The sequence below is a fragment of the Synchiropus splendidus genome, chromosome 15 (genome assembly GCF_027744825.2).
Source record: "Synchiropus splendidus isolate RoL2022-P1 chromosome 15, RoL_Sspl_1.0, whole genome shotgun sequence".
NCBI classification, from domain to species: Eukaryota; Metazoa; Chordata; class Actinopteri; order Syngnathiformes; family Callionymidae; genus Synchiropus; species Synchiropus splendidus.
The window spans coordinates 10,518,285-10,543,944 of NC_071348.1; the positions used below are offsets into that span (position 1 = coordinate 10,518,285).

At 43.3% G+C, this 25,660-nt stretch overlaps 1 protein-coding gene across 1 annotated transcript; it reads right to left on the bottom strand.

Moving 5' to 3' along the window:
* Positions 1–1,433: 1,433 nt before the first annotated feature.
* On the bottom strand, positions 1,434–24,168 carry LOC128771919 (estrogen-related receptor gamma-like). Its single transcript, XM_053887795.1, has 8 exons — positions 23,826–24,168; positions 16,642–16,881; positions 16,333–16,490; positions 14,220–14,336; positions 8,499–8,609; positions 7,846–8,031; positions 2,924–3,193; positions 1,434–2,744 (listed from the first exon to the last, which is right to left on the bottom strand). The coding sequence occupies exons 1-8, from the start codon at positions 23,879–23,881 to the stop codon at positions 2,500–2,502; spliced, it is 1,383 nt and encodes a 460-aa protein (XP_053743770.1). The 5' UTR covers positions 23,882–24,168; the 3' UTR covers positions 1,434–2,499.
* Between the last annotated feature and the right edge of the window lie 1,492 nt (positions 24,169–25,660).

Consider the following 25,660-nt stretch of genomic DNA (forward strand, 5'->3'; position numbering starts at 1 on the left):
TTATTTGCTGTTCGGTTCCGTGTTTCCGTTTCCTTGTTTTTCCCCAACTTTCCGAGTGACACGGCTGGGACTCATTTGCCTATCAAGATCTCATGGATTTCAACACCTCGGCACCAGCTCGTGTCGCCAGATGGTTGCTTCATGTCCTCATGGTAAACTCTCTCTTGACCTTTGTGGTCCTGTTTATCTAAATTCTGTGACGTTTTCTCTCAGCTGCCTCCTTAGTTACTCTCATTCCTTTGTTTTCATTTATTGCTTCTTGCTGCTGTTGTGCGTGTGAGTGTGTAGACTCACATTTTCTGTTTCTCCGCGATCTAGTTAGTCCTTGTGTGTGTGTGTTGACGCCCTTGGTTCACCGTTCCTGTACTTCTTTTGTGTTTATTATTTATTATAATAAATTGTTAAAACTACCCGTGCTCTCCCGAGTCATCCGTAAACCTGCACCAATTCAGCTACTGGGTTCGATCTCCTTGACAAGCCATGACAGGTGGGGCTTTGTGAAACAGGCCTGTCATTTTCAGAACCTAGTAGGTGGCGCCCTCGGTTTACAAATATTAGGCTTCATTTAAACAGCTGGTCGAGGATACAAAAAATACTTGTAACGCAAAAAATACTTGTAAAGCTACACTAGGATAAATCAAATTTCATATACAAGTAACATCCGACTTATGATCGAGATCGGTTCCAACCAACCGGTTGTAAGACAGATTGGACGTAAGTGGAATGCCATTCAAAATAGCAGACGCGAGGGTTATAGGTACGACTGTAGTGGTAGATGGCTGTGTGAGAGTGAGATGCTGGGATACTGTGCTGCCGTAACTGTCATACACGATGCCAGGCTGCTACATGGTGCGGTGCCAGACATTGAATAAAAAAAAGTCAAGCAGGTTGTAAGTCAGCTGTTACTTGTATATAAAAGAGATGTCGCCCTGTTTTATAAAGTCATGTGACCTATTCGCACATAACAGTACAGGAAATCGAATAAATGATTTATGATGATGATTTAAATTTGTTTTATTTCAGAACTGCATTTGCAGGTCAACATAGATTTGAAAATGAGATTTAAAAAAAGAAGAAATATGGAAGGTATTTTGGTTTAACTCTCACTCTCTCAATCTCCATCCAAGTCTCATAAAGCTCTCACTTTTTTTGGCCGTTGTTCGGAGAGCAGCCATTTAAAAAGGGCTCATTAAATAGCGAAAGTCGCAGACCTCTGGACTCGCGGGGGGAAAAAAAAGTGTATGAATAGCGATAGGAATATGAGGAGTGTCAGATGTTCGCTGCGTGATGGAGGGATGATTCATGTGCCTCCGCGGCAGGACCACTGATGACCACCACCCCCGCAGCGACTCTTAAACTTCAGACGCTGTTCATTAAAAGGCCGGTCCGAGGGGCAAAATGGCCGCCTCTTAATGAAGGAAGACAAACGTGACTTTAAGGGGATGGTCTTTTATTGCCCAAGAATCCACCTGAGAATCCAAACTGCACGGCACAGCTCTCCCAAACAAATCTGCAAATCTTTAAATATCTCTGTCCACAAAGTGTTTATACACACGGCACAGCACGTACATCGAAGTCATCCTATTGCTGCACATTGTACTGCATCTAATACCTTTGTTTCTGAAAAATAAGGAGCGTTATTATTAGTGTCCTTCCCTTCACTTACTTAACATGTGCATATACAATAAAGTCGAGAGGTAACTATATTTGAATAACCTTCACACGAAACACACGGACATAGAAGCAAATGGCCAGACCCAACGTCCCAAATCTTTATGGCTAAAAGGAAAAGTAGTGCACGAATTGAACTCTATACACACAGATTTCTACGATAGGAGGCGGAGCTTCCTAAGTCGGCGTCTACAGTACAGCCACAAGGTGAAGTTTTCTTCTGATTTTAGAACAGTTTTGCAGCAGAGAAGCCCGTAAAAATATCTACAATGATATGTTCTATCACCATTTAATGCCACGAATCTCATAAAAAGACTGTTTCGGATATGATGTTTCTCCAGATCCTCCCTGATAATTTTCTACTAAAATAAAGAGTCACGTGGCAAGTTCCTATGAAACACAGAGTCAGTTATATATTAGATTATTCCATAGATATTTAGGTGATACACAACAGAGCAGGGAAGCATGTTTATGCCACTTTACATCGTCATGGCGTTTTGCTGGTATTGAAATGATGAGTCTTTACTCTTTGGCAAGACTTCAGTCTCTATATAAAAAAGAAAAGTGAAACCACAAAAGGCTCTAAAATGCACTAGAATGCATATTAACAGGCTTCAAGATGGATGCAATAATCCAGAAGGATCTTCAAGTATCAGGTGGTGAAGCGTGTTTGGCATGGCGCTGCGAGAATCCGCCGCTCTCAGTCCGACAAATTGAAAATTTGACTGCATAATATTTCATCACATCCACTGGAGGGCACCAGTCGTTGTTATTCTCAGCTCTTATTCTTCTGATCCAGCTCGGGACAGCGGAGGCGTCGCTCCCTCGTCAGGCTTTGGCCTCCAGCAGCTCCAGGAAGAGTTTGTGCATGGGCACGCGGCCGTCCTGCTTGATGCTGCAGAAGTGCTGCACGGCGCGAGCCGCCGTCTGACGCAGCAGGGGGAGAGTCATGATCAGTTTGCCGGCTCGTCTGGGGTCCTCCGGGTGGTGGGAGGACTCGTAGTCCTGTAAGGCCGCGTGAAGGACGTCCTGCAGTCTCTGGACCGCGTCGGTGTCCTCGATGTGAATGGAGTCTGCGCAGAGGAGACGCTACGTTATGGTCCGGTCACTGAGCCGTCACCAACTGCTATTTTTTGTGAATTGTCTGTCTGTCTGTCTGTCTATTTATCTATATATATATACACACACATATAAATATATACACCTACACTGTATGCAGACAGTTGTCTTGCAAGTTGTATTGCGCTCTCACCTGAGTTAGCGAGGGCAATGGCTTTCAGCACCACAAACTCGTCCTTCTCCAGCCCCATGGCCCGGTACTTCTTCACCAGCTGCAGGATGGCGTTGTTGAGGTCCAGCAGGCCCGCCAGCTTGGACTGATCCTCGTCCATGATGTAGTCCTCCGCGTACACGAGCTTGTCCTCCAAGGCCAGGGAGCGAAAGACCACGCGGAGGATCAGGATCTCCATCCAGCCGCTCTGCAGGAGACTCATCTGGTCCGCCAGCGACAGAGAGGCGAAGCCTGGAGACACAGGAGGTCACGGCTTGTTGGAAGGAATCTTGCCATCATCAGGAAAAAGGCTTTCCATGTGTGAGATGTGGTTTGAAATCTTGTTATCAGGATTGAGTCGCCTAGTTTGGTCAAGATAAGAGCCACCGAATTTACGCCAGAATGTAATGCTGAAGTCGAGACCAGAAGCTACAGAGCCAAGACCAAGAGGGGTCGAGACCCAGACCACGACCTGGACCCAACTGAATACTAGAACTATTAGTTTATATATTAAGTACTAGTTCATTGAAATAAATATTTTGAAATTTCAGTTAGTTCTTTTTTTTATGACTAGCATTTCTTTTGCAGCAAGAAATGTGTCTGCATAACAGACTGGACCACATAGTCTTCATCTCGACTACAATACTGCTGAAATGTCGAGCCAAAATGTAAGTTTATTTATTTAGATATTTTATCCAAAAAATGTGAACCTTGCATAAAACACACCCTTACACTGTAGTTTAAAATAATAAAAGCGGATTCATATTTTGACCAGGCACAGGCCATTGTATACAGATTCATGACCCACTTTGGCTCCCGACTCAGGGCTTGAGCACCATGCGCTGTTATTATGTTGCACTCTCTCGCATCTGATATCCAGATGTAAACATTGACATATTTCATTGACACATTACTTGACTCTAAGAACATAGTTTTGAATCAGTTATTTCCCCACCGACTGAGCAACATACATGGGAAAACATTGGCTGCTAAAAATCCCAAACCAATCCATCCACATTTGGAATTCTTCCCCAGCTAGTTATCGACAGTCCCCTTCATGCTCCAGGACATCCTCCGCTGACTGTTTAGACACAAACATCCATTAGCATCAGAGCAACAACAAGTGACTGTTTGTTGACAGTAAACCTGTCGGCGAGAGACGGAGTGTGGACGGTGAATTACGACCACTCACTCTCACTTTAGTGGAGATAACAGCTCGCGAGAATTAGACAGCGGATGATGATCTATGTCACTTTCACATCATGGAAAATGTATTTTTCTTGCAGCAGAGCCATTTCCTCGGCAGCATGTGACCGAGCGAAGGACACCAGGAAGGACAGTGGGAGTGAAGAGGATTTAATTTGATTCTGCAGCAGGACACGCCCATTTTGATTGAGAATTACACGCCACAGGAGGATCATTAAAGCGGCTCCTGACATAAAGCACACACAGTGCGGCGCTGGAATTAAGCAGATGATTTTTAGCCAGCGAGCGGAGGCGGGGCCGCGCTTGTTGTGTTTTTGACACCATCAGTGATGGTTATCAGCTTCGGCTGATCTTTACCGTCGCCGCAGGCGCCCGGGTATCGCTCCCTGATTGATCGGAGACACCGCGCCTGCTCTTTCATAGTCCGATGGGGATCAACACGCCGGCGGTGGACCATCCATCAGAGAGGACAACGGGCTCCCATGTGGGTCAGATAATGGAGGGAGAGCCAAATATTACGCAAATGCTCCACAATTACACATTTTATCATTTTTCTTTTCCAGAAAAATATTAGCTCTTCACGACTCATCCCACCATGCCTGCACTCTCCTCTTCGCCACCTTTAATCTTGGCCCACTACTCTGGATGAGCCCCAGTTGGTCTGCGTCCTGCTGAATATGCTTTTTTTTTTCACCTTTGAATTATTAACCACTCATACTTTGATCTTTTTTTTTTTTTTTTTTGGTTGCACACGTTTTTCAATGTAGGTGCAAACAGTCTGTCTGTGAGCGACTTAGCATTCATGACTGTCGTGAGCAGGAGACCACAGAGAAGACACACTTGACCGCATGTACTTCATTGAGCAGTTGACTGAGTGGTTGTTTCTCCTCCCACAGCATTTCCTTGAAAAAAATAAAATAAAATGTTGATGTAAGTGTTAAGCCATGGGGTGGTGCTTCTTAAGGTCCCGCTCTTGGACAACAAATAGTGCATATATTACCTTACGTATGTGACCCTGAGCTTGTGCTGATAAGTAGTGCTGGGCTGCTGAGGCTTCATGAAACATTACCCACATTTCCAGAGCTCAGTAGATGGTGCTCGTGGTTTAAAATTGATGTGAAGCTTCATTGAATTGTCTCTTCAAACCCAAGGATTTTAGAGCTGTGGGCTCTGAAAATGATGACACTGTTTCATGAAGCCTCATCAGCACAGGTGAGCCAAGCTAATGGGCACATGAGGTACTGCCGGGTGAAGCGCAGGATGACAGGCTTATTTAAATGTTGTTGTTAGTTGCCTTCAAAAAGATTTTTATTTTCTTTAAGGAACATTTTAACCACGATTTATTTATACGCAATAAATAAATAAAAGAACGCGCTGTAAAACAAGCATTTGTTCATGGTTCCCAGCTCTCCTTCTACAAAAGGGATGAGAGCAATAATTGGCAGCAGAGTCCCCCCAGTGCTGGATGTATCATATCAACACTCACACACACACAAACACACATCTGACAGCCAACTCACATCTGACTCAAAAAGGCCAAAAGCAAAGAGGCGGTTGGTCTTTAGCCAGATCATCTGCTAGTCTGGCCCGCAGATGTCACACCGCGTCACTGTCACTGCGGCTGATAAGAGCCGGCAGAGTGAGGGGACAGTAGCCCTGACACACTCACCCCCCCTGTGGGGTCAGATGGCCACTTCGCCCAGAAGCCAACCTCTCCCAGCGACAAGGCTCACGCGGTCCGCCGCTCGCGCACAGATGATGTCGGAACCCAGCAATAATTGGTCATTTTAAATACCACTGTAACATCTCCCCCTCACAGACAACTCCATTAACCCTGCAAGAACACCTAATTATTTTTGACAGGAAAACACAGTAGTCTTTCAGGCTGGTAGAGAATCCACTATTTCAGACAACTCTAATTATAATCGTTTATTTCGGGCGGCAAAAAAAAAAAAACATTGTGAACAAATGAGACTTGTTATCAGTCGATGCTTATAATTAGTTATCTGTTAATTCGAGCTATTAACATATCCATCTGTCTCTCCGTGATAAAAACGCCTTTCTTAAAATTTGTCCCCATTTTAGCGTGAGATTTTCAACCATAGTTTAGATGCAGGAGAGTTTCAGGGTCCTGTTCCTGAGTGAGATGGAGCATGAGATTGATGCAGTCATGTGGACTCTTGATGCTCTCCATTTACCCAGCTATGTTGTTCTTGCCCTCACCTTTGACCCCAGATTTGTAGGGACCAAAAGAGCAAGATGACTGCCACAAAATTAGCTTCTTTTTAGGATGCCTCCCAGCTGCCTCACAGGTGGGGTACAATGGGCATGTCCATTTGGGGAAGGGGGCGGGGCAGACCTACTTGATGCTGGAGAAAGGAATTTCACTCAGTAAGCCAGGGATCGGCCCAAAATTTACCCTAAAACACCTGGGACAGGGTGCCGGGAAGAGGAAAGTCCAGGCCTCTTTGCGATAGCTGCTGCCCCAGCAACCCCATCTCAGATGTGATTCATATACTTTGAACTTTACCCCATTGTTTTAACAGAACTAAAATTGAGTCACCCAGAGTTTCATAGGTCCCTGAATATTTCCTCCAACTTTAAACACTGTAAAGTAGTGATGGGCTGATGAGGCTTCATGAAACAGTGTCCTAGTTTTCAGAGCACAGTATCAGTTTAAAAATGATGTGAGGCTTCATTGAATTGGTTCTTGGAGCCCAGAGATTTTAGAGCAGAGAGTGCCATCTAGTGGGCTCTGAAAATGATGACACTGTTTCATGAAGCCTCATCAGCGCATCACTACTGTAATGATATATAACTCAATAACTCAGGTATTAGGGAGCCATATCATGATGCAGAAAACATGTTTATTCCCCAGTGGACGTGTGTGTGTGTGTGTTTGTGTGTGGGACTGGCTACAAACAGAAGCGTGTTTGAAGCGCTGACAGAGAGACAGTCGCAGCCCACAGCAGATAATAATTCTTTTCTTCTCTCCTAACAGAACAATGGACCACACCAACACACCAACACACACACACACACACACACCTGGCGTGTTGATACTGTAAGCAATTCAGAGACAGGACATCAACAAAAGCCCAGGTGTTTCCGTGGTGATGTTTTGGGTGAAGTTGACCACAACTGATAAGCGCCGGCGCGACTAGAAAAAATCTCTTCCAGAATAAAGCGTCTTTTTGTAAAAAAGTTCTCGTCCGGGGATTGTTGCTGTTCATTTTTGGAGTGCGGTCATATTTATTGGTGTGTACAAATCTCTCCGATTACAACTTGCTCAGACTAACTGACACCTGATTACAACTGTCAACGCGCCAGCATACCAGCATTTGTTTTAATCCCGCTAAGCCGGCGCGGTGCATCTCTCCGACTTCTTTCCACTAGCGCATGGGAGGAAAGACAAACATCCTGTCTTCTTTTTCTGGTCGGAGCCTTCCAAGAGACTGGGATCAGGAAATGCATTAAACCCTCCAGTTGGCTGCTGGTGATCTGATGGACACTGGTCAGCAAGGACACACAGGGAGTGAGTGAGTGCCCGCCGGCTTGTCCTACCCTCCTCCGGCTTTAGTGTCTTGGCAACGGCGAGTCACAACAAACCTTCCTCTGATCTGATTACAGACTTAATGTCAGCTAATGTGTCCGTCTGAGAGAGTGACCGACCGACAGCGAGGGTCTGAGAGTCCTACCTGGGATGTGTTTGGCCCAGCCGATGTTGACCACCAGCTCTCTGTCGGCCAGGTCGCACAGAGTGGTCAGAGCCTTGATGTCGCTCTCTGGGACGGTGGGATCCGGCATGGCAAAGATCCCTTCTGGTTCAGCGACCAGGAGAAGGGAGACCACCTTGTTCTCCACTGCAGTGACGGCAGAAGAGTCTGGAAATCCACAGACGGAAGAATTTGTGGTTACAACAGGAAAAAAAAAAAAGTAAATTCAAAAGCAAAATGAAATAACTGAATAAAAATAGTTCATTTTTTAATGCAGAAAACTTTTTTCCATATCCTCTTTAATCCATCTGCTTTATGATATTCAACATTTTTAATGACTCACAGTGTTCCAGGTTCATTACTTATTCTAATGGTGTTGTTTCCACAAAAAAAAAAAAAAAAAAAACTTTTTTAAAATAATGCATTGGTTTAGATGAATAAATCACCATAACACATTTTAAAACTGCTGATCCTTGAATATGTCTGGTGCTTTTAACTTGGGAGGAAAAACAGAAAGTCAGCATTTTATTTTGTAAAGTCCTGGAAAATAAATATAATTTTCATTGAAATGTAAAAGTGTTCCGAGTGCAATGGATGGCACTTTTAAAGATAAAGACTTGTGTCTGTGGACTTACAGGTTTTCTTCTGGGGTAAAGCGTTGTGGGCCTGCAGGAAGGGGCTATTCTCCGCGTCTATTCTCCTCTTGTACTTCTGCCGGCCGCCTCGAACCCGGTCCAGGCGAACACCTGGTGGAGAATGTCATGTTTAGCGCCCTTCTTTATTCCTATGGGGTCAAAAGCGGTGCAGATCTTGACTGGTTCCGGTGCGAGCAGCCAAGAAATCATTAGGCTCAGTAATCAGCTTCATGTCTCCCAGTCTTCGCTTGAATCGGGTCCAGGGTCAGGATATGGCCGATCACCTCACATGTCCAGAGGATCCCACTGAGACTGAAGCGTCCTAAACACTGACAAATCAACGTGCACCTTGATCCGAAAGCCGAGAAACGATAGGAACCTATGGAGTTTTTAAAAAACTGATCTCATGATTTCCATGTAAATAATTTATGATGAATTCTTTAATCTCCAATTGTTATGTTTTTCCCATTATTTTAGGTGCATTTGAATTGGGTTGCAGTTGTGTATGTGCCATTTTGAGTGTGCCACACCAAGTCAACAAGAGTCCAAACTGTCCTCTTTGACTTTCGGGCATTTCCCATCCGGGGTTGCCAGAGCAAGTCAGCATCCTCCTCCTAAGTCTATCCTTATCATCCTCCATAGTCACACCAAATCTTGTCACTATTTTAGTTATTTTTAAACATATCAAAAGAAAACCAAACAATTATTTAGAAGTACTATTTAATAGAAGTAAAAGTACAACCTTGTGTCTGCAAATGTACCTCAAACAGTCCTTGTTAAAATGACCTCGACTTTTATCTCTGCAGGTCACACGATTAAATAAAACTGTCTGGGAAAATCAAACTTCCTGCAGGGAGGACTCAAGTCTTCCATTTTAAACATCACATTACCAGTTTGTTAAATGTTCCATTTTAAACACATGAAAAAAGAACAGGGACTCACTTGGAAGTGTGTGGAAGCTTCTCCTTTGGCTCTGTTTCTCAAGCCAGTTCTTGAAAGCTACTGCCACCTGCTGTCTAAAACTCCTGATTTTATTTTGACTAATAATGCTATCAGTTATATTTCACATGCTAAAGAAATCTGGTTCAATAAACTATAAATGAAAACAATGTTACTGGTGGAAGTTAGTGGCTTAACAGAGGCGTTCTTCGAGGGCTTTTCCAGGTGTCAAAACAAGATGTTTTTGAAGGGATAAAACTGCAGAAGTCAGTGGAAATGTGAGAGACAGAAACTCTGGATTTAGAAGACCTGAAAAGCTACAGATGAAACCATTGAGAAAAGTCTTACTTCTTGAGCCAGGCTGGCAAATTTGGTTGAGCTTTTGAGTGAGAAAAGACGTGATACGTAAAGCGCCTGCTCATAAATCCAGCGCGCTGCATCCTGCAACAAGACACCATGTTCCACACCACAACTGTTGACAACTGCTCGTCCTAACAAGCGTCGTGGCGACGTTCTCATCCTGGCGAAGGGCATTTTAAGACTGTCATGTGTGAGCGCAGAGGCCCGGCGGGCTCAGCCAACAAGTGCACCGCTGAGGAAAAGGCACGTGTGCGAAGTGTGAATGTGACTCAGGAAGTCGTGGTGTTGTGTTTCCGCCCCTGAGGTGCGAGCGGTCATAGGGGCTCTGCATGGATCTATAATGGCCCTCACATCAGAAGGAGACACTCTGGAGGAATTATGAACCCACTTGACACTTCACATTCACTCCACACTGTTAAGCTTGCTGCACGATACACCCGGACTTCTGCGGCGGACGATTACATTTGAAATTGATAATGATTTATGACATTCAACTTTCACTCTATGCTCTTTAACCATCACTCAAAATTCTTCGGCATCTTTAAATTAATAGAGCCGGCCTTGTTTTATTCTTACATTAATTTTATGAAGCTTTTGAGTGTTCTTTTCTAAACAGAAGAGATGTCTGTGTTATTTCACAGCCAGACATTTGCCTTGCGATTTTCCCTTGGAGACTGACTGATCTGAAGTAGGTCAGGCTCGGTTCAGAGTGACGGGCTGTCTCAAGGTTGTGCGCCGCAGACAAGTTTTTGACAATGCGTGATTGAAAAGTGTTTGCAGGAAAGCTTTTCCTATTTAAAAAAATGTCTACTTAAACATAAAAGACTTTTTACATTTTTTTACAATTTAGATTTTACAATCTAAATTGTAATAAAAACATTTTAACAGATTCTTAAATTATATATTTTTGCTTTATTTTATTTTGTTTATGAATTCCGCAAATAAGCAACATTTAAATAAGTCTTTCTGAAGCTGCAGAAATGTTTGTTCACCTGTTTATTAATATTCATTTATACATTGACAATTAATAATGCCAGTGGAAACTAAAAACATATGATCCAGAGAGATAGTAAGATTCTGTCTCTAGCCAGTTCATCCATCGTTCCAGTCTCTCCAGGAAGCTCCTTGCTCAAAACAATAACCTGCTGGCTCTATTGATCATGTGATCAGTTTGGGCTAGCTGCCTAGAGAACAAAATATTAAATATTCATTTCATTCCTCCAAGGTGAACTCAAGGTTTATCAAGATCAAGATATGATATGGGCTTCCCAGCTTCTCTTTTCGTGATTTGATGGAAAAAAAAAAAAAAACGAGACTAGGATCATATGAGTCGGCAATTTGGGGGTTAAGAGGAAGCGAATTAAAAAGTGAAGAGGTCACACTTGAGAAGATGAGGAGGGTATTACCGAAGAGATTGGCTAGGAGAGATTATACTCCGTGACCCTCTGGTGATGTCACCACGGGCGAATAGTGTGGATAAGTGCAGGCGCTCGGCAGGTGCCGCGGCGAGGTGTCAGATGGAGGAGGAGGGTATGTGTTTGTATCCTGTCATCAGATTTAACACCAACTGTTGGCAAACTCAGGATTAAATCCAACAACTTTGCAGGTTCGACATGAAGGAGAAGACGTGTGTGTGTGTGTGTGTGTGTGTGTGGGTTGAATGGACAGACGGGTCAAACATCGGAGAATAAAGTGTAACTCTTCACTGAGGAATGTGCTGACAACCAAGAGGCCCAGAATAGATTTAGTGGACAGCAAAACACAATCACACACACACAGGCTCAATAAACACCAGCACTCAGACATTGATCTATTTTCTGACACTTTCATCGCTCTTTTGAAGGTGTCGGGATCTTTGCATCAGAGGCTTTGCAAGTTCCAAAAATGCACCCGGCGGGATCAAAAAGGTGGACATCCTGTGGTTGATCCGGACTGATCCAGGTTTGCCGGCCCATCCCCCATCACCCCTGCCTCTATGCTGCTGCTTCCACCACAAGCATGTGTTCACTTGAAACAATCCCACGCTTCTCAGATAGTGACACACACGCCTTTTCCATGACCCCCGGATTTGTGCTAATTTAGAAATGTACACCGCATGGAAAAATGATTGCATTGCTCCCCGGACAAGGTTTTGTCGATGTAGTGGAAAGTAAAATCCTTTATGCTCAACATTATGTACAGATTCAGGTACGGATGAAGACTTGCTCTTTTCCTCAATGTTTCCTCAAAGCTTACCAAAGCTTACCGGACCAAACTGAACAGTACCACCAGAAATGGAGAGCAGTGTTGCTCTTACTACCCGACACATAGCTCTAATATTCTTCCACCTCCTTCTGGTACTTCCGCTCAGATTTTCGGCTACAACCCGATGTACCGCATCCTACTTTTGACACCTTACAACGCGCTCAGTGGGCCAATATATATTCGACGAAACGTTGGGTTTTTTTTGGGTTTATCTGAGGAGCGTTATTCGCAAGCTGCGTCGTGGATGTATTTAACAGCGACATTAAACAAGCTACAATATAACGCGCGATGGCTGTTATTGTGCATCACACGATTTCCCGACGCCGTCCATCTCAAGTGGAAAGATTAACACCTTGACACAGAGGAACTTTAACTATGTAGAAATGAGGAGCAGATGAAGAGGAACAGCGGTGATGCACCAGTGCCCACGTTAGACTCTGCCGTAAACCCTTAAAACCATGAAAACACATCATCGCACAATCGCATGCGTGCAGTGAATCTTACTGAGAGTGTTTTGTTAACATTGATGTTTTTACGGGCCCGAGGGGCGACAGCACAAGCGAGCACTAAACCAGGCTTAATCAAACCCTGCCTTGGGTCTATGTGTCTTTTAGCTGTGTATTTAATACGACTCCGAGTCTCTTATTAAAGCCCACTGCTCCTCTGTCTCAGGCTTTACTGTGCCCTCTCCAGGGAAGAGGGGCATTACGAGACACGATGAAGCGCGTTACGAGGGCGCTTACGACTGGAGTTATGAGGGGCAGTTCGCATTTCACGGAGGTCCAGGAATCCCACAAAGGCATCTGGAGGAATTTACGAGTGAGGAGGAAAAGAAAAGAGGATGGCGAGGGAGCGAGGAGTGGGGGGGTGCTGTTGATGCCCCGGCTCTGTTAAAGGAAGCTAATTTAGAAAAAGGGCAGACACACACCGCCAGAGCAACACACTGGAGGTGTGTGTCTGTGTAAATGTCAGTGCCATCTGACGCAGTTAAACAAACCATTTACACAAACCGATCAGCATGCAAACTGAAATAATCCACAGTCATGAAGCGTCATTAGCAGAGAGTCGCAAACATGAAGTGATAAATCGACAAGTTCTGCTGGTATTTCACTGCTTCATCTCAAATGGGTGGAAAACAACGTATTCATTTCCAGTCGCTAGCAGCTCGCAACAACACAAACACTGGTCAAGAGGGATTCTTTTTTTGAATAATAATTTACCAAGTTTTAAATCATTAAAAATCAAAACCAAAAACTAAGGAACTGATGTCGATGACAGCTGAATTTAATAAACAAAATGGTGTTTGTGAATGGACAATAATAAATTAAAGCTAAGCGCCAGAGAAGGAGTTGCCGGAATGGTAAGTGGTATGGCGTCCCACAAACCTGAGTGGGTCAGTGACTCCAGTGGAGACTGAAAAAAGAGCAAATCCATCTGTCTTTTTTTTTTTTTGACTCCAATACAGAATCCATATGCATTTTCAAGCTGGGCTTCTTGATTTTATTATTATCTTCTGGCCCGAGCTGACGCGGAACAAGTGGCCGCTACAGTAGGAGGTCGCTAATGTTTTCCTTTTTCAGTCACTTCTAAATCTGGACAACAATATGTCACCGTGCAGGCACACAGTGGGACTAAAGAAGCACCTGACTGCTGCCAACGACTCTCCTAAGAATGTGCACATGTCACCATAGCAGAGCACGCAGCACGACTCCATCCAGCATGTGTTAGTCGGGAAGCGTGTTTGCTAATTCAATTAGGCTCACTCTAGTCGATATCAAGTCGATAGAAAAACATGTCCGACTCGGTAGTGAGAATCTCAAATATCTGAAGCCAGTTGCCTCCCTCTGCCTTTTTATCGCCACACATTGTCCTGTGTTTGTGGTAAACACACACATGCCGACACACACAGCTGCCACCCAGGAACCAAAGCTTAACTGTCAAAAGTCTTAAGTTTCACAACTGAAGTCGATGCCATCTCTATTTGGCCCGCTGAGGCGGTAATGTCCGCTATCATCGCCCTTCAGAGATTAACAAAAATCCCACAATTGTTTTCCATACGGTGCGACAACAACAAAGCGCAGTTGTAATTTGGCGTCCAGCGGATGGTGTCTGACCACCGTCCGATTAATCCGGGCAGAAACAATGTTGCGACCGAGAAAGGGATTTCCAGCGTCTCACCTTCTCTCAGCATGCCCACAGCCAGACATTTCACAAATCGACATGCTTGGCAGGACTTCCTCCTCCGCTTGGTGATTTCACATTCATTGGACGCAGGGCAGCTGTATTCAATGTTACCTGAAGGAGAAACACACAGGAAATACTGAAACACAATTGGGTGCTATTGTTGAAACCACAGGTAGCTAATGGTTTAGAATACGCTATCAGACGCCTTACTGTGGCGTGTGAGCAAAATACAGTGGAATTATTTATTTATGTTGAGAGAAAATATACCACATTTAACATGCAAATAAAACCGCTTTTATATTGTAATCATTTCTGTATCTCTTTTTGTGCATTTAAAAAAATACACAGTGTTTTCAGTAATCGACAGCAATACATTTTTTTTATAAATTGAATGTACTCAGAGATGTTCGTGGCTGGTGAGTTGTTTCTGCCTTTATTTCTCTCTGAAATACAACATTTTAGAGACAAAAAAGCCACTGTAAATAGTTAAATAATAATCACACACTTCACCATAGTGTGTAAACATAATACAGTATTTATTTATTTCTAAAATCCTTTTATGTTTAGAGAAAATATGCAACATTTAAGTAAGTAAATGTAAGTGAGTAAGTAGATGAAACTGTATTTAAAAAACATCCAGAACTAGAAAACAAAACAACTTTTAATAAAGGTGAACGTGTTCATAGATGTTTACTGACCATTATTGCAATAAATAAATAAAATAAAACAAAATTATATGTATATCATTTTCGAGACAAAAATAGTAACTGTAAATAGTTAAATAATTATCACACTCTTCACCGTGGTGTGTAAACATAATACAGTATTTATTTATTTCTAAAATCCTTCTATGTTTAGAGAAAATATGCAACATTTAACTATGTAAATGTAAGTGAGTAAGTAGACAAAACTGTTTTTAAAAAACAGCCAGAACTAGAAAACAAAACAACTTTTAATAAAGGTGAACGTGTTCATAGATGTTTACTGACCATTATTGCAATAAATAAATAAAATAAGACAAAATTATATGTATATCATTTTCAAGACAAAAATAGTAACTGTAAATAGTTTAAAAATTATCACACTCTTCACCGTGGTGTGTGAACACAATACAGTGGAATTATTTATCTTTAAAATCCTTTTAAGTTTAGAGAAAACATTCATATTTTTATATGTAAACTAAACTATTTTTATGTTCATTGTGTATCTCTTTATGAGCATTTAAAAAACAAATAAAAGCAAGAGAAAACAAAAGAAAAAATGATGTTACGTTTTCAGTAATTTATAGCAATTCATTTTTGTTGTTTTCAACATTTTTTTTTAAAATAAAACGAATGTACTCTATTACTGTGTTGTTATTCATAGGCATAACAATTCAACTATCCCAAATTATACAGTCATGGTTTAACCAGAGTTTTGTAGTAAATAATAATGTTCTGTATATTTATTTAGTGTTGAAAAAAGACCCTCAAGCTACCTGCTGGTTCTGTTACCGTGCCAAACAGCTTGTGCGTCACGGTTTGTGTTGAATGGTGGGCGCTAGATTGAAGGGGTATTTGTGCTAAAAGAAGCTTAAAGGAACCTGGTGGTATCTTAAATAATGTCATTTTGTATCTCCTCCAGAAGACCTAAGCCAACCTGTTTCCTACTGTGAGTACCAGCGATGGAAGCCAAGTGAGCATGTTAAGCCCGGTGGAGGGGAGCCAGTCGCTCTCAGCTGCCGCGTTCGATCACAAACAGGACGTATCTGATGAGCCACTTACAAATCTCCGTCCAGTGTCTTTTATGTCTCAACACAACGTGTCCTGCCAGGTCCTTGACTAGGACACCGGCTTTAAAACACCTACAGTGCGCTTCATTGACTCCCGCTGCGTCGGCTTGCGGAGAATTAACACTTTCAGCAAGGTGTTATCTGAACCTCAAACATGTTGACTATACACACAACACGCGGCTGATAGCTTACAGACATTGCTAATAGGTATTTATTACAAAACCTTTCAAGCGGAGGGAAGCTGCGAACTGTGTTTATCCCACAACAAGAGATTTGTGTTTGTCTGTTTCTGGCAAAACAGGTTCCTGCAGTGTGTGGATAGGTGTGCGCTCCTACCCTGGATGGTTCTCTTGAAGAAAGCCTTGCAGGCTTCACAGGAGGCCACGCCATAGTGGTACCCCGAGGCAACGTCGCCGCACACCAGGCACAGCCGCTTCGCCACCGATCCGAGGATGAACTCACACTTTACCGGTCCCTCTTCTTCTTGGAACCGCCTTGGAATGACAAAGCAAATGAACCCAAAAATGCAATTGAAAGGGCGACTCAGACTTTCAACTCTCCTCTTTTCCCGATTGACTTGATTTTGTGCGGTCGTGCACATGGCCATGTTTAAAGGTTGGCTAAAAGAAGGGAGCAGTTGCCCACCTGTTTGCTACAGTGTTGCTGGTTAGCGCCGGCGTGTTCCCGTAGAGCCCTGGGGAGTCCAGCCCATTGCTGTGACCCTTGTTCAGAGGCCCAAAGCTGGAGTTAGTGTCTGAAGAAGAGCTGGCAGGACTGGGCTGAGCCGGGCTCACGTCGCCTTGAGAGCTGGGACTGGACGGCTCACGCTTGATGGAAGTGGGACAGGTGGGGTCTAGGCCCCTCACCGACATCCTGCCCAGAAGTCTGAGAGGAGGAGAGAGCAGAAATGAGGATCCATATTCATGATGGCGGGTCACCTTGCTGCGGTTATTAATATTAATGATGTGAGCCACGATTAGTTTTATAAGATCTGCTTCATTTGCCGCCGCTGTTTTGAGGTCGTACACAACCAAAGATAAAGATGCCTGGTCCTGGCTAGCCAGGGTCGCAGGTCAGTGGAGTGATACACCAATTTCTCATGGTACATCATCTTGAATACAAAGGTCTCTTGTGTTAGCAGTGTCTTTTTTTATTTTAGACAGAAAGAAGGCTGAGCAACAAAGAGGGAGGAAGAGAAGGACGTACCGAAGGAAGGAAGCGAGGGAGGATAAATGGAGATGGGGAAAGGAGGAACCAAAGAGGAGGGAAAATAGAAGAAGAACCCTGGTGGAATCAAATTTGAACTTCTGCTTGATGAATTATAGAAGATCAATTCTAGTCCAGGACGAAGTGCAGCAGGGTGATGCACAGCTGGAGATGGTTAATAATTGAAACTACAAGTTGTTTGTGAGTTTAGATTTCAGTCTCAAGCACTCTCGACCGAACCCCGACATGGACCCGAGGACGCCCAAATAAGCAGCAGCTCGCTTCCAAAAGCAGCTCCGTCACCGGTGCGTCCATCCGTCCGGCGGCTGTCCAAACAGCCGTTTGTGATTTCCAACATATGCAAAGCTTCTGTGTGATGCACTGCTTTGTTTTCAGAGGAGGAGTGAGCTTAAGCAAACGTAGGGAAATCTCCAAACCAGAGAGCAACCGCAACGTCCGCATCACGCCGCCGCCTTTTCTCACTTTACTGATCACAGTTCATCGCGAGAATGTGACCCAAAACTAGGGTCACTCGTCCTACAGTTCACCAAGCGTTTGTTTAAATCATTTTTTCAAGAAAATATGGACACAATCATATATATATATATATATATATATATATATCTCAAGAGATTTATCTTAAAATCACACACACAAGCAAATAAACACAAAATAATTCATGATTTTGTTCATATATTATTAAAAAGAATCAAAATATTTTTCAGCGCAAAGCCATCATGCTTTCCCCTCTTTCTATTTTCATGTGAATACCAGGTCTTCAGTTTCATTTGAGTGTCTACCTCATTGGACTTAAATGGCTTGTGAGCACAAGTGGAACGCACCATAAGAACAAGGAAGTGTGTTTTCTAATGATTTGGAAGTGAAGAAAAGCCATAGAAAGGTGGGCTGTTACACCTGCACGAGTCGGAAATGTAGTATTTTACAACACACCATCACATTGCATTGAAGGAAACATATTTTTAGCCGATGAGCTGAAACAAGTGCTTTAATATGATGGCAAACTTCATCTTATCATATTTTGTGAGAATCAATAAAGTCAATATCAGTATATATTATCGTCATAAATGGTCATTCCTGTAATATATACATATACTGTTTAAATATAAATCAGTCCAGACATTTTGGCTTCGGAACAGCTCCTCTGTCAGCACTCCGGAGGCGGCGGTGGAGAACAGTGAGCTCACAGCAATCTGATCTCCTCTCTCTCACACACACCTCCTGAAGACTCATTGTGTGCTCATGTGTGGATGTAAAAATAACAATCATCGGCAGATTCACGTGACGGGGAACACGTATGGCCACGGATATTCTCCGGCCCGCTGAAAGCATGTGTGTTCATTAACACCCTGACACATACTCGCGTGCAACTGTGTGTCGCCAGGCTAACTTTAAAAACTGTAGACTCCACGCACACACACATGCAGGGGTCTAATCTTGGCGAGCTGGGCTGGATGTCTGTTTCCTGCCATGTAAATCGAAGTTGTCTCAGCCACAAGCGATTTGGTAGGCAAAGAGTCTGGCTGCTTCTGACCACCGCCTGTGTAAACCATGGACACGGGCTGGTGACCCCTCTACATAGCCGCAGAGCCACAGACACTCAAGCCTGGACAAACCGACGACACCTAAAGATAACAAGACAACGGGATGAGGAGCTGATGGCACTGAGGCAGACCAGCGTCACATAGCAGCAAAAAAAGAAGCAAAATAAGTTTTTAAAAGTCCAATAAATTTAAGGTGTGGTGCTCACTTTGGGTGGAAATCATGAAACAAGGTTGAAGAGATGAGTCTTGTAAAGAGAGCTGAGCCAGAAGCTGTGACCAGGACCATTATTTTTACTTTCATCTGCACCATTTTAAATGCCAAAAAAGAGTGTCACGTTAATTCCTAGTGTTGAAACATGGGTTCATTTCATTTGTTTATTTAGAGTATTAAAGCATGTCTTTTTCTAGAACAAACTACACAACAATAAACCACAAAAAACAAATAACCAGACTCAATTCTATGTCAATAAACACAACAACAAATAATAAATACAATTACCCAACTGACTAGCAAACTGCCATGCAGAACAAACATGATAAATTGTAAAAAAAAAAAAAAAAAAAAGGAAATACATATAATGATAAATTATAACATTTTTAGAGGAGGCAAAGACGAAAGTGCCGACAGGGTGAAAAAGGTGGAGACAGCAGCAAAAGTAGGACATACAGTGGAAGGGAAGCAGTGAGACCTGCCACGATGTTTGGTTCAGAGACAGTAGCTCTGACAGTGTGACAGGAAGCAAGAGTTGAAGCTCTTGCCATTGAGAGTGACTGGAAAGGATCAGGTTAGAAAGCTGTGCACTTTATAGAGAAGTAGAGAAGAAGGTTAAAGTGAAGGAGGCCGACCACAAGCGAATGGCTTCACCTCAACAAATCACCAGCAACGTCGGAAGTCATGTAACAGATGAACCTACGTACGTGCTCGGCACATTGGAGTCAACACGACAACAAATGAATACATTAACTAATTATAAGAGGCATCAACAAATTACGGAACGCATCAACTAATTACCTAAGGAGGAACATAGTATTGATGTCGGCAGCAAATTACCTCACGCGGCAACAAATCATTAAACACGTAAACAAATCGGGAGTCATATAATTGCTGAACAAATTAGCAACGGAGAGGCGACGAAGCCGGTTATTAAACAGCCATCGACACCCGTTATTAACAGCGCAGCAATGCCACTGGTTAAAGAAGTGAAAAGGTTGCGATGGAATGGTGCAGGGGGGATGAAGTCAGGGGGAAGACCTCCGCTCCTCGACCAGAATTCCTTTTGTTGCTCAGAAACTTTGGTCCTTAGCACCTCAGGCTCCAGAACCTTCACCATCTCCCTTCCATGTTGTGATGCTTGTTTTCACCTTTACATTGTGTATGCAAAAATTTACCTAGAATCTCCTCGAGCATGTGTCCAACTCATGTTCCGGGGGCCAAAAATGGCCGGCCGAGTCATTTTGTGTGGCCCGTTATGAGCTGTAAATAAAATTAAATTGTAATTTAACGTGTGCTAAAAGCTAGATCCAATTCAGTTTTATAGCATAGGCATATCATTTTCACGCAAGGGAGGAAATTGGAAGCATGTTTCAGCTTTAAAGGAATAAAGATATGGGTCCCTTGATTCAGCTTTACAAAAGCTCGTCGCATCCCATTTAAAGCGGAGTTGCAAACAGAAACTAAATTCTCTATGTTTTAATCGCTTCTTCTTGATACTATCAAACAAGCAATAGAAAATCCCACGTATTGGTTCGACCCAATTTACCAAACTCTGTCAACAGGCTGCTAAAATACTCCGAATATTTAACTCTAGATTCAAGTGAAAACATTTTCCTTCATCTCTAATGGCGCTTCTGTTATCAGGTCCACTGTTCGATTTCTCTTTCCCCACCTTTTGGATCCGACCACCTCGACCGAATCCTTTCGACATGGATCTGAAGCAGCTCTTTAAGTTTCCGGCTGGCTGGATTAGCCAGCCTCCCTCCAAAGGAAACCAATTTCTTACGCTTGTATCCTTTATTTAAGACGACCCAGAGTTCCTGATGAACGGTTTGTTAGAGCAAACTAAGGCCGCTGTGATTCTCCAACCAATATCACGACCAATTCTCCCCACTTACACCTTCCTAAGACACCTTTTACTCCCGGCAAGGGCCGACTCGCTTCTCCTCGGGAATTCACTCTGCTTCCTGCTGAGAAGAGATGAACCCAAAAGCGCTGTATCTACCCTCTCCTTCCCCAGCATCATAAATTGACGCTCATTACGGTTCAGGATTAACCGAGTCTTTCTTCTTAGCTTCACTCTTTAGCAGACACCCCACCTCCTCCACAGCTGTCCTACCATGCTGCTTCTAAACGGGATGACTCTTAAGAGCTGGTCAAGGGATACAGTCGCGTTTGCTGCACCGCGAGCTTGTTAAGCACACAGAGTGAGGGTGTGTAACAGGAGCGAGTGGATTGATCACCCGACTCTGCGGATGAAAATATAGTTCCCTCATTGAAATTCACAAGGTGGAGTGGAGTGTTTGGCTTTTCTAATGAAATGGCATTAGAGTGCAGTGATCAGATGTGATGTGCTATTCACACTGACACATTACTAATCTACAAGTGCACATAAAAGCCCATCAACAGGACGACTAGTGCGGTGCAGATAAATCAGCGTGTGCTGGTGTCTCTGCGTCTTCATGTCTATGGGAGTACTCCCGCATATGTCCAGGAATGTGTGCGAATCTGCATAGGAGCAATGGACAGTTTCCTGTGGCCCAAGTGTGTGTGGCATGAGCGCATTTGTGAGTTTGAGCTTCAGTTTGTAGATGGATTTAGTTTCTATCTCTGTTGTGTGAGGTGTTTGTTCTAAGGGTTTTTGTGTATCTTCACGAGAAGTGTTTCGTCCTGTCTACAGTATATGCGATGCTTTTGTCAGGTTATATAAAAGTGTGTGATTTCATGTTGGTTGTGTTTGCCTTCTCAATTGGTGCCTATGTGTCAGGTGGGTTTGTGCAATTGGCCACAAGGGTTGTCAGTGTTTATGACCGTCTATGGAGGTGTGGTTTTGTGGTATATCTCTTTGACAGAGTGTCGGTGTGATGGTGGGTGTCTTTGCAGAGGCGCATGTCGGTGTGCGTGCCGCAGACGTGGCACGGAATGTCCATAAGCACGTGTTGCTTTGGTGTTGTTTAGCGCTTGCAGAGCGTGTGTTCTTGGGAGTACTCAAACTTATCAAACCTTCTCCCTCTTTTGTGTGCAAGTATCCAAAACAAGTGTAATTGCACCTCGGCAACAAAGACGCGCAAAAATGCCGAGCAGGGGGAGGCAGACGGATGGAGGGAGTGTGAAAGAGCCGAGCGGGGACAGACAGAAAGGGGCCGTCCTGCGGCTCATTAAGCTGCGGGTGAGAGACGGAAGCACTCACTTTCAAATGAGAGGAGTCATAATGCAGACAATGAAGGAGGAAGACCGGGGGAGGGAGGCGAGGGACGGGAGGAAAATAACAAGAATCTGTCAGCCGCTGATTTGTTGTCTTCTTCAGAACTTCACCTGAGGTGCTGGTTTTAGGTCAGCGGGGGTCCCCTCGTGGTTTGTTTCACTAAGCCACTCAGAGCTGAGCAGGGATCCACCCCGAGCCAGCAGTAAGAGTCTTAGTCGGGCTTTGGACCAAACTGTGAGCTGAGGTGCCTGTGGCTGGAGCCCAGCCCTTCAGCCAACAGGGATAGCGTGGCACGCAAGGGATCATCTGTGACCGCCGGAGCTTCGCCTCACGTTCTTTATCTGGTCGTCTGCGTCGCCACCAATGCTCCGACGTCTTCGGGCACCCGAAAAGTTTTCACAGCTCAACGCACCATACGGAGAACTATTTTGACATCATCTGCATCAGAGTGATGTCATCACAGTCACATTACTTCTCACCATTCTATTGTGTATTCTATTTGTGTGTCAGTCGCTGTTGGCATCTGTGAGGGTTGTCTACATCTCGTGTAATCCAATGGCATTGCCATCTGTTTTTATGATTGCACATTGTCTTTGTCTTCCTGTTAGCTGCAAGTTGTGCAATGCTTGTTGCTGCAGTCTTTTCTCTGTTGCGGATCATCCGTCAGTTGCTGCTGCTGCTTGTTGCACTGTATGTAATTATTGATCACAGAAGATGTGGGTCATTGTCCATCTGCGGATATTTCTCGCACTTGTCTGACAGAACACACCTCTCATGTGTGTTGATGTATCATGATGACATTCTCTTTTGCTGGTCTCATCCGTCACACGTCGCCGTTTTTGTCAGTTTTGGATCTCGGGTATTATTTTGTGGTTAACGCCGTGTCGTGTGTCTGTGTGTTGTCGTCATGGAAGAGACAGGTAAGGTAAACAGGAACTTCAATTTGTTTTTATTTTCCATGGCCGACTGCCGCTGCTCACGTCAGTTTGCGTGATTGTTTTGGAGTCTCCACCTATCGAGCGCCATCGCTGGAGTTTAACATCAAAGCTGCACGAACAAGAGGCGGACAAAGTGCAACAAAGAGATGGATTTTTAGATGAAATTGAAAGTACTTTCCACTGATCAACTGACAAACTAAAGGTATCACTACAACAAATGTAATAGAAAAAACAAAAATATGTATTCAAATTATTTCTGGTTTATAAAGTATCACAATTAATTAAAATGTATTGCACCTGCTTTCAATCAGGTTTTATTGAGTGCATTTTTATGATCTATGTTCATGCAGTAAGTCTATTACTGTATCAACAAGAAGCTGCTGTAAATACAGAATTTTAACAACAATCAAAAGAGTATAGCGACAGGAGTAAAGGAAAAAAATAGCCTTCTAAACGGAAATTGATCCAGTTATGGAAGTCAATAATGTGATTAATTATGAGTAATATATCACGTTGATAAATTGCAGCCAGGACAAGCACAAATGTGTCAGCAGCATATCAAAAAATTGTGTTTTGATTATCAATTTTCAACATCATAAGCTTCACCACAAAGCAAAAATAGTGTCACTATTGAGTGAAAGTGTCCTCAAATAAGAGCAAAAGAAGTTCCTCCATAATATCAGATGAGATGGTTCAGTACTTACTCAGTATCAGAGTGATAAGTGAAGCACTCCGGGAGGTACAGGTCCACTAAATCCATGTGCTCTCTGCCACCATGCTCTGAAGGAGAGAAAATGTTGTGTCTCTGTGTCCTCCTCACCTTCTCTGTCTCTTATCTTCTTTGTCACTTTCTCTCTATTCTGCCTCCAAACTTCATCTACTGGCCTTCCCTGTGCGCTGTCTCACTCTCAGCTGCTCTCATCGCCCCTCTGTCTGTCAGCCTGTCATTCACACCTCTCACTCGCTGCCCCAGGACACTGGAAAGCCTCTGAAAGTCCTGAGTGTTGTGACTAGCAGGGGTCTCCAAGCAAAGACTCAGGACTGTCCAGACACATGATTTGAATGGGCCTTCCCCCTCAACAGCTGAGCCGGCACGCCATTGGCTCGGCTCTCGGCCAATCAGAGGCTGCAGGACTGAGAGGCAGGTGGATGTAAGGAGTGGATGTTCTGGTCTGAGTGATATGACTAGAGAGGGCAATTTTTATATATATATAGTTGTCAATATGATAGCTGTAGAAGTGAATACATTTGAATACAAAAATAAATAAATAAAAAAAATAATATATATATATATGTGTGTGTGTGTGTGTCTTTTCTATATATATTATTATTATATTATTAATTACAACATAAAGAATTTATTTTAATTTAACAGTTTGCTCTCCAGACAACTGGGAACCTTTGTAAGTTCCTGGTCCACTGATCACACTGATGCACAAGATGCGTCACAGCTAGGATGGTAACAATATGTTTGCTTTTGTTCAGGGATGTTTGGCCAGGGTTTCCACTACTCTGTATGTACTTGAAATTCTTATACCACCTAAAAGAGCTTTAGTTTAAACTAGGTGATATAAAAACTTGAATATAGCCACCATTGTGATTTATTGAGCTGTTAACTGATGCAAAATAAACAATATTTTATCGTTTGAATCTATGTATGGGTCCATCGTTTGATTCAGGAATATACCAAATTCATTCAAATTGAAAAATGTGGCATCTTGTGGCAAAAATTCTTATACGACTGAACCCAATATGAATTTCAGTTAGCCCGATTTGAATACAAATTAATAAATGTTACAGCCCACTCTCAACCAAAAGGTCAGTCTCTGACTGGTTAACACTGAGTTTATGAACTGGAACAGAATTTGAATTTAAGTCTAGTTTGAGGCAGTATTGTACTTATACAACAATATAAGTACAAATTCATTATTTTCCTATAGATTTTACAATCTTTAAGATGCCTCACTTCAGAATCAGACCTCTCCCTCACAAGCTAGCACAGCCGGGTTTTATCAACCTGATCAGTACCTTTATGGGATCAGATGTCTCTAATGTAAAGCTTCCGCCCTTTAACCAGCATCACATGTGCGCGCTCAGATCGAGCGGCTATAAGTCCAATTGGGCACAGTAAAAAGACTTACTTCCCCCAGCAGCTTGATCAGCCTTATGCAACCTTTGGTCACTGCAACTTAATCCACTTGGACGGAGACACGCACGTGAATTGTTCTGCTCCATGCTGACATTTCCTAGACACCACTGGACATGCGCTTTTGTGTGTTTATTCTGGGTCGGGTGGAGACGACTGTCAGGGGTGATCTGTGACTGAAAGGTCGCTGCTCGCCGTCAAAAAGAAAACAAAATACAAAACAAAATTTTTCACTCACAGGTCCATGCTGGTGCGGCTCTGCTCTTTCAGACCCATTCGGTAATGTAACCATTGTAATGCGGAAATGAATGTCAAAAGGTTGTCATGCTCGGCTCAAACAGCGTTTTTGTTTGTGCACTCAATCAAAACCAGGATGTCTGGCGAGCCACTTAA